At 26.6% G+C, this 18,071-nt stretch overlaps 1 protein-coding gene across 7 annotated transcripts in view; it reads right to left on the minus strand.

The window, feature by feature from the left end:
* The window catches only part of myo16 (myosin XVI), a 375,845-nt gene that overhangs the window by 52,057 nt on the left and 305,717 nt on the right, over nucleotides 1-18,071 (minus strand). For all 7 annotated transcript variants that reach the window (XM_062069026.1, XM_062069027.1, XM_062069029.1 and 4 more), the window contains one exon: nucleotides 16,286-16,388. In XM_062069026.1, the coding sequence (XP_061925010.1) occupies nucleotides 16,286-16,388 (103 nt within the window). The remainder of the gene's footprint in view (nucleotides 1-16,285; nucleotides 16,389-18,071) is intronic.

The raw sequence follows: 18,071 nt of genomic DNA on the forward strand, positions 1-18,071 counted from the left end.
CTGTAATATTGCAATATTTTCTCGTAAAATTATTACTTTTTATTGCAAAATGGTGGCATTTGTCATATAAAATTCTGACTTTTATCGCAAAATTGCCAATTTTTGTTTTGTTTTTGGAAAACAGTGACATTTTTTGAGTAAAATGATTACTTTTGCCAAGTAAAATTCTGATTATTGTTATTATAATATTGCCAACATTTTTAAGTTTTCTTATCAAATTGTGACTTTTGTCGAATAAAATTACGACTCTTTTCATAGAATTGCCAACATTTTAAGCTTTGTGACTGTTATTGAGTAAAATTCCAACTTCTATCATAATATTGCACAAATGTTCAGTTTTTCTTGCAAAATTTTGACTTGTGTTGAGTAAAATTATGACTTTTATTATAATACTGCCAACATTCTTGTGAAATAGTGACCTTTTTCTTGTGAAAGTCCAAGCTTTTTTATATTTGCATAGTATGTATATATTATTAATGTTGTAAATACAAATCTTTATATATCTAGAAAGGGCGGTCCTAAAGAGGTAGGCTTTATTCGGTGGCCAAAATTAATTAAAAAAAAAAAAAAAGAAATAAATATGTATATAGAAACATATTGTAATAACTTGAAGTAAATAATGAAGATTAAAAACCAATTACAAACAAAAGTAAAATAACTAAAAGCAGTCTTTTTCTCACAATGTGTCGACTTTTATCTCATAAAATTGGGAACAATTTCTCATATTCTTTCTGTTTCTGTAATATTGCAATATTTTCTCATAAAAGTATTACTTTTTAATGTAAAATTATTACTTGTTATTGCAAAATGGTGGCATTTGTCATATAAAATTCTGACTTTTATCGCAAAATTGCCAATTTTTGTTTTGTTTTTGGAAAACAGTGACATTTTTTTAGTAAAATGATTACTTTTGCCAAGTAAAATTCAGATTATTGTTATTATAATATTGCCAAAATGTTTAAGTTTTCTTATCAAATTGTGACTTTTGTCAAATAAAATTACGACTCTTTTCATAGAATTGCCAAAATTTTAAGCTTTGTGACTGTTATTGAGTAAAATTCCAACTTCTATCATAATATTGCACAAATGTTCAGTTTTTCTTGCAACATTTTGACTTGTGTTGAGTAAAATGATGACTTTTATTATAATACTGCCAACATTCTTGTGAAATAGTGACCTTTTTCTTGTGAAAGTCCAAGCTTTTTTATATTTGCATAGTATGTATATATTATTAATGTTGTAAATACAAATCTTTATATATCTAGAAAGGGCGGTCCTAAAGAGGTAGGCTTTATTCGGTGGCCAAAATTAATTAAAAAAAAAAAAAAAGAAATAAATATGTATATAGAAACATATTGTAATAACTTGAAGTAAATAATGAAGATTAAAAACCAATTACAAACAAAAGTAAAATAACTAAAAGCAGTCTTTTTCTCACAATGTGTCGACTTTTATCTCATAAAATTGGGAACAATTTCTCATATTCTTTCTGTTTCTGTAATATTGCAATATTTTCTCATAAAAGTATTACTTTTTAATGTAAAATTATTACTTGTTATTGCAAAATGGTGGCATTTGTCATATAAAATTCTGACTTTTATCGCAAAATTGCCAATTTTTGTTTTGTTTTTGGAAAACAGTGACATTTTTTTAGTAAAATGATTACTTTTGCCAAGTAAAATTCAGATTATTGTTATTATAATATTGCCAAAATGTTTAAGTTTTCTTATCAAATTGTGACTTTTGTCAAATAAAATTACGACTCTTTTCATAGAATTGCCAAAATTTTAAGCTTTGTGACTGTTATTGAGTAAAATTCCAACTTCTATCATAATATTGCACAAATGTTCAGTTTTTCTTGCAACATTTTGACTTGTGTTGAGTAAAATGATGACTTTTATTATAATACTGCCAACATTCTTGTGAAATAGTGACCTTTTTCTTGTGAAAGTCCAAGCTTTTTTATATTTGCATAGTATGTATATATTATTAATGTTGTAAATACAAATCTTTATATATCTAGAAAGGGCGGTCCTAAAGAGGTAGGCTTTTTTCGGTGGCCAAAATTAATTTAAAAAAAAAATAAATAAATATGTATATATAAACATATTGTAATAACTTGAAGTAAATAATGAAGATTAGAAACCAATTACAAACAAAAGTAAAATAACTAAAAGCAGTCTTTTTCTCACAATGTGTCGACTTTTATCTCATAAAATTGGGAACAATTTCTCATATTTTTTCTGTTTCTGTAATATTGCAATATTTTCTCGTAAAATTATTACTTTTTTATGTAAAATTATTACTTTTTATTGTAAAATGGTGGCATTTGTCATATAAAATTCAGACTTTTATCGCAAAATTGCCAATTTATTTTGTTTTTGGAAAACATTTTTTGAGTAAAAAGATTACTTTTTCCAAGCAAAATTCTGATTATTGTTATTATAATATTGCCAACATTTTTAAGTTTTCTTATAAAATTGTGACTTTTGTCAAGTAAAAATTATGACTCTTTTCATAAAATTGCCAAAATGTTCAGCTTTTCTTGTAAAGGTGCGACTGTTATTGAGTGAAATTACAACTTTTGTAATAATACTGCACAAATGTTCAGTTTTTCTTGTAAAATTTTGACTTGCGTTGAGTAAAATGACGACTTTTATCATAATACTGACAAAATTCTAAGCTTTTATTGTGAAATTGTGACATTTTTCTTGTGAAAGTCCAACTCATGTTTCACAACAAGCTTTTTTATACTTGCATAGTATGTATATATTATTAATGTTGTAAATACAAATCTTTGTATATCTAGAAAGGGCGGTCCTAAAGAGGTAAGCTTTTTTCGGTGGCCAAAATGTATTTAAAAAAAAAGAAATACATATGTATATAGAGACATTTTGTAATAACTTGAAGTAAATAATGAAGATTAGAAACCAAGTACAAACAAAAATTGAATAACTAAAAGCAGTCTTTTTCTCACAATGTGTCGACTTTTATCTCATAAAATTGGGAACAATTTCTCATATTTTTTCTGTTTCTGTAATATTGCAATATTTTCTTGTAAAATTATTACTTTTTTATGTAAAATTATTACTTTTTATTGTAAAAATGGTGGCATTAGTCATATAAAATTCAGACTTTTATCGCAAAATTGCCAATTTATTTTGTTTTTGGAAAACATTTTTTGAGTAAAAAGATTACTTTTTCCAAGCAAAATTCTGATTATTGTTATTATAATATTGCCAACATTTTTAAGTTTTCTTATAAAATTGTGACTTTTGTCAAGTAAAAATTATGACTCTTTTCATAAAATTGCCAAAATGTTCAGCTTTTCTTGTAAAGGTGCGACTGTTATTGAGTAAAATTACAACTTTTGTAATAATACTGCACAAATGTTCAGTTTTTCTTGTAAAATTTTGACTTGCGTTGAGTAAAATGACGACTTTTATCATAATACTGACAAAATTCTAAGTTTTTATTGTGAAATTGTGACATTTTTCTTGTGAAAGTCCAACTCATGTTTCACAACAAGCTTTTTCATACTTTCATAGTATGTATATATTATTAATGTTGTAAATACACATCTTTATATATCTAGAAAGGGCGGTCCTAAAGAGGTAGGTTTTTTTCGGTGGCCAAAATATATTTTAAAAAAAAGAACTACATATGTATATAGAGACATTTTGTAATAACTTGAAGTAAATAATGAAGATTAGAAACCAATTACAAACAAAAATGTAATAACTAAAAGCAGTCTTTTTCTCACAATGTGTCGACTTTTATCTCATAAAATTGGGAACCATTTCTCATATTTTTTCTGTTTCTGTAATATTGCAATATTTTCTCGTAAAATTATTACTTTTTTATGTAAAATTATTACTTTTTATTGTAAAAATGGTGGCATTAGTCATATAAAATTCAGACTTTTATCGCAAAATTGCCAATTTATTTTGTTTTTGGAAAACATTTTTTGAGTAAAAAGATTACTTTTTCCAAGCAAAATTCTGATTATTGTTATTATAATATTGCCAACATTTTTAAGTTTTCTTATAAAATTGTGACTTTTGTCAAGTAAAAATTATGACTCTTTTCATAAAATTGCCAAAATGTTAAGCGACTGTTATTGAGTAAAATTACAACTTTTGTAATAATACTGCACAAATGTTCAGTTTTTCTTGTAAAATTTTGACTTGCGTTGAGTAAAATGACGACTTTTATCATAATACTGACAAAATTCTAAGTTTTTATTGTGAAATTGTGACATCTTTCTTGTGAAAGTCCAACTCATGTTTCACAACAAGCTTTTTTATACTTGCATGGTATGTATATATTATTAATGTTGTAAATACAAATCTTTATATATCTAGAAAGGGCGGTCCTAAAGAGGTAGGCATTTTTCGGTTGCCAAAATTAATAAAAATTAAAAAAAATAAATAAATATGTATATAGAAACATATTGTAATAACTTGAAGTAAATAATGAAGATTAAAAACCAATTACAAACAAAAGTAAAATAACTAAAAGCAGTCTTTTTCTCACAATGTGTCGACTTTTATCTCATAAAATTGGGAACAATTTCTCATATTCTTTCTGTTTCTGTAATATTGCAATATTTTCTCGTAAAATTATTACTTTTTATTGCAAAATGGTGGCATTTGTCATATAAAATTCTGACTTTTATCGCAAAATTGCCAATTTTTGTTTTGTTTTTGGAAAACAGTGACATTTTTTGAGTAAAATGATTACTTTTGCCAAGTAAAATTCTGATTATTGTTATTATAATATTGCCAACATTTTTAAGTTTTCTTATCAAATTGTGACTTTTGTCGAATAAAATTACGACTCTTTTCATAGAATTGCCAACATTTTAAGCTTTGTGACTGTTATTGAGTAAAATTCCAACTTCTATCATAATATTGCACAAATGTTCAGTTTTTCTTGCAAAATTTTGACTTGTGTTGAGTAAAATTATGACTTTTATTATAATACTGCCAACATTCTTGTGAAATAGTGACCTTTTTCTTGTGAAAGTCCAAGCTTTTTTATATTTGCATAGTATGTATATATTATTAATGTTGTAAATACAAATCTTTATATATCTAGAAAGGGCGGTCCTAAAGAGGTAGGCATTTTTCGGTTGCCAAAATTAATAAAAATTAAAAAAAAGAAATAAATATGTATATAGAAACATATTGTAATAACTTGAAGTAAATAATGAAGATTAAAAACCAATTACAAACAAAAGTAAAATAACTAAAAGCAGTCTTTTTCTCACAATGTGTCGACTTTTATCTCATAAAATTGGGAACAATTTCTCATATTCTTTCTGTTTCTGTAATATTGCAATATTTTCTCATAAAAGTATTACTTTTTAATGTAAAATTATTACTTGTTATTGCAAAATGGTGGCATTTGTCATATAAAATTCTGACTTTTATCGCAAAATTGCCAATTTTTGTTTTGTTTTTGGAAAACAGTGACATTTTTTTAGTAAAATGATTACTTTTGCCAAGTAAAATTCAGATTATTGTTATTATAATATTGCCAAAATGTTTAAGTTTTCTTATCAAATTGTGACTTTTGTCAAATAAAATTACGACTCTTTTCATAGAATTGCCAAAATTTTAAGCTTTGTGACTGTTATTGAGTAAAATTCCAACTTCTATCATAATATTGCACAAATGTTCAGTTTTTCTTGCAACATTTTGACTTGTGTTGAGTAAAATGATGACTTTTATTATAATACTGCCAACATTCTTGTGAAATAGTGACCTTTTTCTTGTGAAAGTCCAAGCTTTTTTATATTTGCATAGTATGTATATATTATTAATGTTGTAAATACAAATCTTTATATATCTAGAAAGGGCGGTCCTAAAGAGGTAGGCTTTTTTCGGTGGCCAAAATTAATTTAAAAAAAAAATAAATAAATATGTATATATAAACATATTGTAATAACTTGAAGTAAATAATGAAGATTAGAAACCAATTACAAACAAAAGTAAAATAACTAAAAGCAGTCTTTTTCTCACAATGTGTCGACTTTTATCTCATAAAATTGGGAACAATTTCTCATATTTTTTCTGTTTCTGTAATATTGCAATATTTTCTCGTAAAATTATTACTTTTTTATGTAAAATTATTACTTTTTATTGTAAAATGGTGGCATTTGTCATATAAAATTCAGACTTTTATCGCAAAATTGCCAATTTATTTTGTTTTTGGAAAACATTTTTTGAGTAAAAAGATTACTTTTTCCAAGCAAAATTCTGATTATTGTTATTATAATATTGCCAACATTTTTAAGTTTTCTTATAAAATTGTGACTTTTGTCAAGTAAAAATTATGACTCTTTTCATAAAATTGCCAAAATGTTCAGCTTTTCTTGTAAAGGTGCGACTGTTATTGAGTGAAATTACAACTTTTGTAATAATACTGCACAAATGTTCAGTTTTTCTTGTAAAATTTTGACTTGCGTTGAGTAAAATGACGACTTTTATCATAATACTGACAAAATTCTAAGCTTTTATTGTGAAATTGTGACATTTTTCTTGTGAAAGTCCAACTCATGTTTCACAACAAGCTTTTTTATACTTGCATAGTATGTATATATTATTAATGTTGTAAATACAAATCTTTGTATATCTAGAAAGGGCGGTCCTAAAGAGGTAAGCTTTTTTCGGTGGCCAAAATGTATTTAAAAAAAAAGAAATACATATGTATATAGAGACATTTTGTAATAACTTGAAGTAAATAATGAAGATTAGAAACCAAGTACAAACAAAAATTGAATAACTAAAAGCAGTCTTTTTCTCACAATGTGTCGACTTTTATCTCATAAAATTGGGAACAATTTCTCATATTTTTTCTGTTTCTGTAATATTGCAATATTTTCTTGTAAAATTATTACTTTTTTATGTAAAATTATTACTTTTTATTGTAAAAATGGTGGCATTAGTCATATAAAATTCAGACTTTTATCGCAAAATTGCCAATTTATTTTGTTTTTGGAAAACATTTTTTGAGTAAAAAGATTACTTTTTCCAAGCAAAATTCTGATTATTGTTATTATAATATTGCCAACATTTTTAAGTTTTCTTATAAAATTGTGACTTTTGTCAAGTAAAAATTATGACTCTTTTCATAAAATTGCCAAAATGTTCAGCTTTTCTTGTAAAGGTGCGACTGTTATTGAGTAAAATTACAACTTTTGTAATAATACTGCACAAATGTTCAGTTTTTCTTGTAAAATTTTGACTTGCGTTGAGTAAAATGACGACTTTTATCATAATACTGACAAAATTCTAAGTTTTTATTGTGAAATTGTGACATTTTTCTTGTGAAAGTCCAACTCATGTTTCACAACAAGCTTTTTCATACTTGCATAGTATGTATATATTATTAATGTTGTAAATACAAATCTTTATATATCTAGAAAGGGTGGTCCTAAAGAGGTAGGCATTTTTCGGTGGCCAAAAATAATTAAAGAAAAAAAAAAGAAATAAATATGTATATATAAACATATTGTAATAACTTGAAGTAAATAATGAAGATTAAAACCCAATTACAAACAAAAGTAAAATAACTAAAAGCAGTCTTTTTCTCACAATGTGTCGACTTTTATCTCATAAAATTGGGAACAATTTCTCATATTCTTTCTGTTTCTGTAATATTGCAATATTTTCTCGTAAAATTATTACTTTTTATTGCAAAATGGTGGCATTTGTCATATAAAATTCTGACTTTTATCGCAAAATTGCCAATTTTTGTTTTGTTTTTGGAAAACAGTGACATTTTTTGAGTAAAATGATTACTTTTGCCAAGTAAAATTCTGATTATTGTTATTATAATATTGCCAACATTTTTAAGTTTTCTTATCAAATTGTGACTTTTGTCGAATAAAATTACGACTCTTTTCATAGAATTGCCAACATTTTAAGCTTTGTGACTGCTATTGAGTAAAATTCCAACTTCTATCACAATATTGCACAAATGTTCAGTTTTTCTTGCAAAATTTTGACTTGTGTTGAGTAAAATGATGACTTTTATTATAATACTGCCAACATTCTTGTGAAATAGTGACCTTTTTCTTGTGAAAGTCCAAGCTTTTTTATATTTGCATAGTATGTATATATTATTAATGTTGTAAATACAAATCTTTGTATATCTAGAAAGGGCGGTCCTAAAGAGGTAAGCTTTTTTCGGTGGCCAAAATGTATTTAAAAAAAAAGAAATACATATGTATATAGAGACATTTTGTAATAACTTGAAGTAAATAATGAAGATTAGAAACCAATTACAAACAAAAATTTAATAACTAAAAGCAGTCTTTTTCTGACAATGTGTCGACTTTTATCTCATAAAATTGGGAACAATTTCTCATATTTTTTCTGTTTCTGTAATATAGCTATATTTTCTCGTAAAATTATTACTTTTTTATGTAAAATTATTACTTTTTATTGTAAAATGGTGGCATTTGTCATATAAAATTCAGACTTTTATCGCAAAATTGCCAATTTATTTTGTTTTTGGAAAACATTTTTTGAGTAAAAAGATGACTTTTTCCAAGCAAAATTCTGATTATTGTTATTATAATATTGCCAACATTTTTAAGTTTTCTTATAAAATTGTGACTTTTGTCAAGTAAAAATTATGACTCTTTTCATAAAATTGCCAAAATGTTAAGCTTTTCTTGTAAAGGTGCGACTGTTATTGAGTAAAATTACAACTTTTGTAATAATACTGCACAAATGTTCAGTTTTTCTTGTAAAATTTTGACTTGCGTTGAGTAAAATGACGACTTTTATCATAATACTGACAAAATTCTAAGTTTTTATTGTGAAATTGTGACATCTTTCTTGTGAAAGTCCAACTCATGTTTCACAACAAGCTTTTTTATACTTGCATGGTATGTATATATTATTAATGTTGTAAATACAAATCTTTATATATCTAGAAAGGGTGGTCCTAAAGAGGTAGGCATTTTTCGGTTGCCAAAATTAATAAAAATTAAAAAAAATAAATAAATATGTATATAGAAACATATTGTAATAACTTGAAGTAAATAATGAAGATTAAAAACCAATTACAAACAAAAGTAAAATAACTAAAAGCAGTCTTTTTCTCACAATGTGTCGACTTTTATCTCATAAAATTGGGAACAATTTCTCATATTCTTTCTGTTTCTGTAATATTGCAATATTTTCTCGTAAAATTATTACTTTTTATTGCAAAATGGTGGCATTTGTCATATAAAATTCTGACTTTTATCGCAAAATTGCCAATTTTTGTTTTGTTTTTGGAAAACAGTGACATTTTTTGAGTAAAATGATTACTTTTGCCAAGTAAAATTCTGATTATTGTTATTATAATATTGCCAACATTTTTAAGTTTTCTTATCAAATTGTGACTTTTGTCGAATAAAATTACGACTCTTTTCATAGAATTGCCAACATTTTAAGCTTTGTGACTGTTATTGAGTAAAATTCCAACTTCTATCATAATATTGCACAAATGTTCAGTTTTTCTTGCAAAATTTTGACTTGTGTTGAGTAAAATGATGACTTTTATTATAATACTGCCAACATTCTTGTGAAATAGTGACCTTTTTCTTGTGAAAGTCCAAGCTTTTTTATATTTGCATAGTATGTATATATTATTAATGTTGTAAATACAAATCTTTATATATCTAGAAAGGGCGGTCCTAAAGAGGTAGGCTTTATTCGGTGGCCAAAATTAATTAAAAAAAAAAAAAAAGAAATAAATATGTATATAGAAACATATTGTAATAACTTGAAGTAAATAATGAAGATTAAAAACCAATTACAAACAAAAGTAAAATAACTAAAAGCAGTCTTTTTCTCACAATGTGTCGACTTTTATCTCATAAAATTGGGAACAATTTCTCATATTCTTTCTGTTTCTGTAATATTGCAATATTTTCTCATAAAAGTATTACTTTTTAATGTAAAATTATTACTTGTTATTGCAAAATGGTGGCATTTGTCATATAAAATTCTGACTTTTATCGCAAAATTGCCAATTTTTGTTTTGTTTTTGGAAAACAGTGACATTTTTTTAGTAAAATGATTACTTTTGCCAAGTAAAATTCAGATTATTGTTATTATAATATTGCCAAAATGTTTAAGTTTTCTTATCAAATTGTGACTTTTGTCAAATAAAATTACGACTCTTTTCATAGAATTGCCAAAATTTTAAGCTTTGTGACTGTTATTGAGTAAAATTCCAACTTCTATCATAATATTGCACAAATGTTCAGTTTTTCTTGCAACATTTTGACTTGTGTTGAGTAAAATGATGACTTTTATTATAATACTGCCAACATTCTTGTGAAATAGTGACCTTTTTCTTGTGAAAGTCCAAGCTTTTTTATATTTGCATAGTATGTATATATTATTAATGTTGTAAATACAAATCTTTATATATCTAGAAAGGGCGGTCCTAAAGAGGTAGGCTTTATTCGGTGGCCAAAATTAATTAAAAAAAAAAAAAAAGAAATAAATATGTATATAGAAACATATTGTAATAACTTGAAGTAAATAATGAAGATTAAAAACCAATTACAAACAAAAGTAAAATAACTAAAAGCAGTCTTTTTCTCACAATGTGTCGACTTTTATCTCATAAAATTGGGAACAATTTCTCATATTCTTTCTGTTTCTGTAATATTGCAATATTTTCTCATAAAAGTATTACTTTTTAATGTAAAATTATTACTTGTTATTGCAAAATGGTGGCATTTGTCATATAAAATTCTGACTTTTATCGCAAAATTGCCAATTTTTGTTTTGTTTTTGGAAAACAGTGACATTTTTTTAGTAAAATGATTACTTTTGCCAAGTAAAATTCAGATTATTGTTATTATAATATTGCCAAAATGTTTAAGTTTTCTTATCAAATTGTGACTTTTGTCAAATAAAATTACGACTCTTTTCATAGAATTGCCAAAATTTTAAGCTTTGTGACTGTTATTGAGTAAAATTCCAACTTCTATCATAATATTGCACAAATGTTCAGTTTTTCTTGCAACATTTTGACTTGTGTTGAGTAAAATGATGACTTTTATTATAATACTGCCAACATTCTTGTGAAATAGTGACCTTTTTCTTGTGAAAGTCCAAGCTTTTTTATATTTGCATAGTATGTATATATTATTAATGTTGTAAATACAAATCTTTATATATCTAGAAAGGGCGGTCCTAAAGAGGTAGGCTTTTTTCGGTGGCCAAAATTAATTTAAAAAAAAAATAAATAAATATGTATATATAAACATATTGTAATAACTTGAAGTAAATAATGAAGATTAGAAACCAATTACAAACAAAAGTAAAATAACTAAAAGCAGTCTTTTTCTCACAATGTGTCGACTTTTATCTCATAAAATTGGGAACAATTTCTCATATTTTTTCTGTTTCTGTAATATTGCAATATTTTCTCGTAAAATTATTACTTTTTTATGTAAAATTATTACTTTTTATTGTAAAATGGTGGCATTTGTCATATAAAATTCAGACTCTTATCGCAAAATTGCCAATTTATTTTGTTTTTGGAAAACATTTTTTGAGTAAAAAGATTACTTTTTCCAAGCAAAATTCTGATTATTGTTATTATAATATTGCCAACATTTTTAAGTTTTCTTATAAAATTGTGACTTTTGTCAAGTAAAAATTATGACTCTTTTCATAAAATTGCCAAAATGTTAAGCTTTTCTTGTAAAGGTGTGACTGTTGTTGAGTAAAATTGCAACTTTGTAATAATACTGCACAAATGTTCAGTTTTTCTTGTAAAATTTTGACTTGCGTTGAGTAAAATGACGACTTTTATCATAATACTGACAAAATTTCAAGTTTTTATTGTGAAATTGTGACATTTTTCTTGTGAAAGTCCAACTCATGTTTCACAACAAGCTTTTTTATACTTGCATAGTATGTATATATTATTAATGTTGTAAATACAAATCTTTGTATATCTAGAAAGGGCGGTCCTAAAGAGGTAGGCTTTTTTCGGTGGCCAAAATGTATTTAAAAAAAAAGAAATACATATGTATATAGAGACATTTTGTAATAACTTGAAGTAAATAATGAAGATTAGAAACCAATTACAAACAAAAATGTAATAACTAAAAGCAGTCTTTTTCTCACAATGTGTCGACTTTTATCTCATAAAATTGGGAACAATTTCTCATATTTTTTCTGTTTCTGTAATATTGCAATATTTTCTTGTAAAATTATTACTTTAAGTAAAATTATTACTTTTTATTGTAAAATGGTGGCATTAGTCATATAAAATTCAGACTTTTATCGCAAAATTGCCAATTTATTTTGTTTTTGGAAAACATTTTTTGAGTAAAAAGATTACTTTTTCCAAGCAAAATTCTGATTATTGTTATTATAATATTGCCAACATTTTTAAGTTTTCTTATAAAATTGTGACTTTTGTCAAGTAAAAATTATGACTCTTTTCATAAAATTGCCAAAATGTTAAGCTTTTCTTGTAAAGGTGCGACTGTTGTTGAGTAAAATTACAACTTTTGTAATAATACTGCACAAATGTTCAGTTTTTCTTGTAAAATTTTGACTTGCGTTGAGTAAAATGACGACTTTTATCATAATACTGACAAAATTCTAAGTTTTTATTGTGAAATTGTGACATCTTTCTTGTGAAAGTCCAACTCATGTTTCACAACAAGCTTTTTCATACTTGCATGGTATGTATATATTATTAATGTTGTAAATACAAATCTTTATATATCTAGAAAGGGCGGTCCTAAAGAGGTAGGCTTTTTTCGGTGGCCAAAATATATTTTTAAAAAAAGAACTACATATGTATATAGAGACATTTTGTAATAACTTGAAGTAAATAATGAAGATTAGAAACCAATTACAAACAAAAATTTAATAACTAAAAGCAGTCTTTTTCTCACAATGTGTCGACTTTTATCTCATAAAATTGGGAACAATTTCTCATATTTTTTCTGTTTCTGTAATATTGCAATATTTTCTCGTAAAATTATTACTTTTTTATGTAAAATTATTACTTTTTATTGTAAAAATGGTGGCATTTGTCATATAAAATTCAGACTTTTATCGCAAAATTGCCAATTTATTTTGTTTTTGGAAAACATTTTTGGAGTAAAAAGATTACTTTTTCCAAGCAAAATTCTGATTATTGTTATTATAATATTGCCAACATTTTTAAGTTTTCTTATAAAATTGTGACTTTTGTCAAGTAAAAATTACGACTCTTTTCATAAAATTGCCAAAATGTTAAGCTTTTCTTGTAAAGGTGCGACTGTTATTGAGTAAAATTACAATTTTTGTAATTATACTGCACAAATGTTCAGTTTTTCTTGTAAAATTTTGACTTGCGTTGAGTAAAATGACGACTTTTATCATAATACTGACAAAATTCTAAGTTTTTATTGTGAAATCGTGACATTTTTCTTGTGAAAGTCCAACTCATGTTTCACAACAAGCTTTTTTATATTTGCATAGTATGTATATATTATTAATGTTGTAAATACAAATCTTTATATATCTAGAAAGGGTGGTCCTAAAGAGGTAAGCTTTTTTCGGTGGCCAAAATGTATTTAAAAACAAAAGAAATACATATGTATATAGAGACATTTTGTAATAACTTGAAGTAAATAATGAAGATTAGAAACCAATTACAAACAAAAATTTAATAACTAAAAACAGTCTTTTTCTCACAATGTGTCGACTTTTATCTCATAAAATTGGGAACAATTTCTCATATTTTTTCTGTTTCTGTAATATTGCAATATTTTCTCGTAAAATTATTACTTTTTTATGTAAAATTATTATTTTTTATTGTAAAAATGGTGGCATTTGTCATATAAAATTCAGACTTTTATCGCAAAATTGCCAATTTATTTTGTTTTTGGAAAACATTTTTTGAGTAAAAAGATTACTTTTTCCAAGCAAAATTCCGATTATTGTTATTATAATATTGCCAACATGTTTAAGTTTTCTTATAAAATTGTGACTTTTGTCAAGTAAAAATTATGACTCTTTTCATAAAATTGCCAAAATGTTCAGCTTTTCTTGTAAAGGTGCGACTGTTATTGAGTAAAATTACAACTTTTGTAATAATACTGCACAAATGTTCAGTTTTTCTTGTAAAATTTTGACTTGCGTTAGGTAAAATGACGACTTTTATCATAATACTGACAAAATTCTAAGTTTTTATTGTGAAATTGTGACATTTTTCTTGTGAAAGTCCAACTCATGTTTCACAACAAGCTTTTTTATACTTGCATAGTATGTATATATTATTAATGTTGTAAATACAAATCTTTATATATCTAGAAAGGGCGGTCCTAAAGAGGTAGGCATTTTTCGGTGGCCAAAATTAATTAAAAAAAAAGAAAAAGAAATAAATATGTATATAGAAACATATTGTAATAACTTGAAGTAAATAATGAAGATTAAAAACCAATTACAAACAAAAGTAAAATAACTAAAAGCAGTCTTTTTCTCACAATGTGTCGACTTTTATCTCATAAAATTGGGAACAATTTCTCATATTCTTTCTGTTTCTGTAATATTGCAATATTTTCTCGTAAAATTATTACTTTTTATTGCAAAATGGTGGCATTTGTCATATAAAATTCTGACTTTTATCGCAAAATTGCCAATTTTTGTTTTCTTTTTGGAAAACAGTGACATTTTTTGAGTAAAATGATTACTTTTGCCAAGTAAAATTCTGATAATTGTTATTATAATATTGCCAACATTTTTAAGTTTTCTTATCAAATTGTGACTTTCGTCGAATAAAATTACGACTCTTTTCATAGAATTGCCAAAATTTTAAGCTTTGTGACTACTATTGAGTAAAATTCCAACTTCTATCATAATATTGCACAAATGTTCAGTTTTTCTTGCAACATTTTGACTTGTGTTGAGTAAAATTATGACTTTTATTATAATACTGCCAACATTCTTGTGAAATAGTGACCTTTTTCTTGTGAAAGTCCAAGCTTTTTTATATTTGCATAGTATGTATATATTATTAATGTTGTAAATACAAAACTTTATATATCTACAAAGGGTGGTCCTAAAGAGGTAAGCTTTTTTCGGTGGCCAAAATTTATTTAAAAAAATAAATAAATAAATATGTATATATAAACATATTGTAATAACTTGAAGTAAATAATGAAGATTAAAAACCAATTACAAACAAAAGTAAAATAACTAAAAGCAGTCTTTTTCTCACAATGTGTCGACTTTTATCTCATAAAATTGGGAACAATTTCTCATATTTTTTCTGTTTCTGTAATATTGCAATATTTTCCCGTAAAATTATTACTTTTTTATGTAAAATTAGTACTTTTTATTGTAAAATGGTGGCATTTGTCATATAAAATTCAGACTTTTATCGCAAAATTGCCAATTTATTTTGTTTTTGGAAAACATTTTTTGAGTAAAAAGATTACTTTTTCCAAGCAAAATTCTGATTATTGTTATTATAATATTGCCAACATTTTTAAGTTTTCTTATAAAATTGTGACTTTTGTCAAGTAAAAATTATGACTCTTTTCATAAAATTGCCAAAATGTTAAGCTTTTCTTGTAAAGGTGCGACTGTTATTGAGTAAAATTGCAACTTTTTTAATAATACTGCACAAATGTTTAGTTTTTCTTGTAAAATTTTGACTTGCGTTGAGTAAAATGACGACTTTTATCATAATACTGACAAAATTCTAAGTTTTTATTGTGAAATTGTGACATCTTTCTTGTGAAAGTCCAACTCATGTTTCACAACAAGCTTTTTTATACTTGCATGGTATGTATATATTATTAATGTTGTAAATACAAATCTTTATATATCTAGAAAGGGTGGTCCTAAAGAGGTAGGCATTTTTTGGTGAAGGTAACAAATACAAAAATGTGTGTGTTTGTGTGTGTGTGTTTGTGTGTGTGTGTGTGTGAGTATGTGTGCGGCTGCAGCTGATGTGACCCCAAAAGGTCACTGGCTCAGACACAACAGCAGTCTGGCAGACAGGAGGAGGATGGAGGGGGTGGGATTCGTAGTGATGTGTGTGTGTGTGTGTGTGTGTGTGTGTGTGTGTGTGTGTGCGTGTGTGTGTGTGTGTGAGATGAATGATGATGATGCAGGACAGCTGGAACGTGCTGTCAAAGATTCCGAGGAATCCTCCACAAACAAGACCGAGGGGGCGTGGGCGGGGTTTTAGGGGGATTAAGTTATTTGGTCTTTTGTTATAGACGGGAGAGACGGAAAAAGACGCACACCTGCCATCCCTGGAGTTTGCTCTGCTGCAGCACGGCGCGACACGTCTCCTCCGCCGACAGCTTCTTCTTGTCCGCCAGCGTTGGGACGACTAGATCTTTGTATCTGAAAAGACACGTCAGAGGTGAAAAGAACTCGAAGAGGTTTTTTTTTTTTTTTTTTTTAGAGAAACAATAGGGTGAAAGATCAGGAGGGGTGAAAGAGCAGCAGAAAGAGCATCTGTTCCTGCTGGAGGGACAAGGATGGATATAAGGAAGTGTTTGTGTGTCTGCTGGGAGAGAGTGTGTTTGTGTACAACATGTCATGGTTGTGTTGCCACTGTGACAGACCAACGTTAAAGGGGGAACATACTTTCTAGAGCAGGGCTGTCAAAGTCATTTTAGATCGGGGACCACATGGAGGAAAAATGTACTCCCAAGTGGGCCGGACTGGTAAAATCATGGCACGATAACTTAAAAATAAAGACAACTTCAGATTGTTTTGTTTAAAAATAGAACAAGCACATCCTGAAAATGTACAAACCATAATGTCATTGGGTTATTTTTACACTTACATGTCACGGTTAATAGTATTCTATCTTTATTTGTCGTTTTCTGAATAAATGATGTGATAATGTTCACCAGTCAACTCATTGGTGTTCATTTTCAATCTATGAAGATAAAAAAAATATCAAAATCAAATTACAGTATGCCATTTATGTAGTTTGCTCATTTTCCTCGACTGGAGCACTAACATCATGTGGTTTATTTTTATTTTTTTTTTACATATGTAGCATCATCTACAACAGGGGTGTCAAAAGTGCGGCCCGCAACTAATTGCTTACAGGCCCGCCACACATTCTGCAAAAATTGCAAAATTGATAGTATTGCAAAAATTAAAAAAAAACATTTAAAAAAGTGAAATGAGGTGAAATCTAACGAGAAAAAGTTGCAATGTTGACACAAAGCTGTCATGCAGGCTGTTTTTTATTCTTTTGTCTTTCTTTATTTTTCTTTTTTTTTTGCCATTGCTCCAAAAAAAAAAAAAAAGACAAAAAAATCTATGTTATAATGAATTATTGACCTATTCATGGCTCCAATGACTTCAAAAATGTCACTTTAAAATGTTTTATGTGGAAAAAATATTGCATATATTGTGTGGTCGCCATATAAAAACATCAAAGATTTATTTGACAAAAGAGCATAAAAACAAACAAAATAATAGTTCATACGTAAAATCGACAGATATATCTGAAGTTGATCTCGTAACTTAAGTGTTGAAAGTTAAAAAAAAAAACTAATAAAAATGTATCACTTTATGAGTGGGGGAACTTTTGGATCCCAATTATATTTAATGGGATTTCATTAATATTTTCACTGATTTCTCAAAAATATTAAAGAATTAAAATCAATGGTGTCCTGCATTATTGATCTTTCGGAGCTCTAATTACCAAATACTGCACATTTCCAGTTTTGCTATAAAAAACAAAGTTGTCTTTGACAGAAAAGGCATAAAACCATTTTTTGTACTTTTTTTATTTTTTTTTTTACTTTTTATCAACCTGAAGTTGATATAGAGATTTACTGTAAGCATTAAATTAAAAAAATAAATAATAATTTGACTTATTTTTAACGTTTTAATGACTGAGACCCTTTATGGTCCCCGGGAGCCCTAAAGGTTAAAAAAAACAAAAAAACTTATATTTTGTTATGGTTTGAAAATGAAAACTATCAAAATGGCCCCCGCATGCTTAAATTTTTCCGTGTGCGGCCCTCAGTGGAAAAAGTTTGGACGCCCCTGATCTACAAA

The sequence above is a fragment of the Entelurus aequoreus genome, linkage group LG14 (assembly GCF_033978785.1).
Source record: "Entelurus aequoreus isolate RoL-2023_Sb linkage group LG14, RoL_Eaeq_v1.1, whole genome shotgun sequence".
Taxonomy (NCBI): Eukaryota; Metazoa; Chordata; class Actinopteri; order Syngnathiformes; family Syngnathidae; genus Entelurus; species Entelurus aequoreus.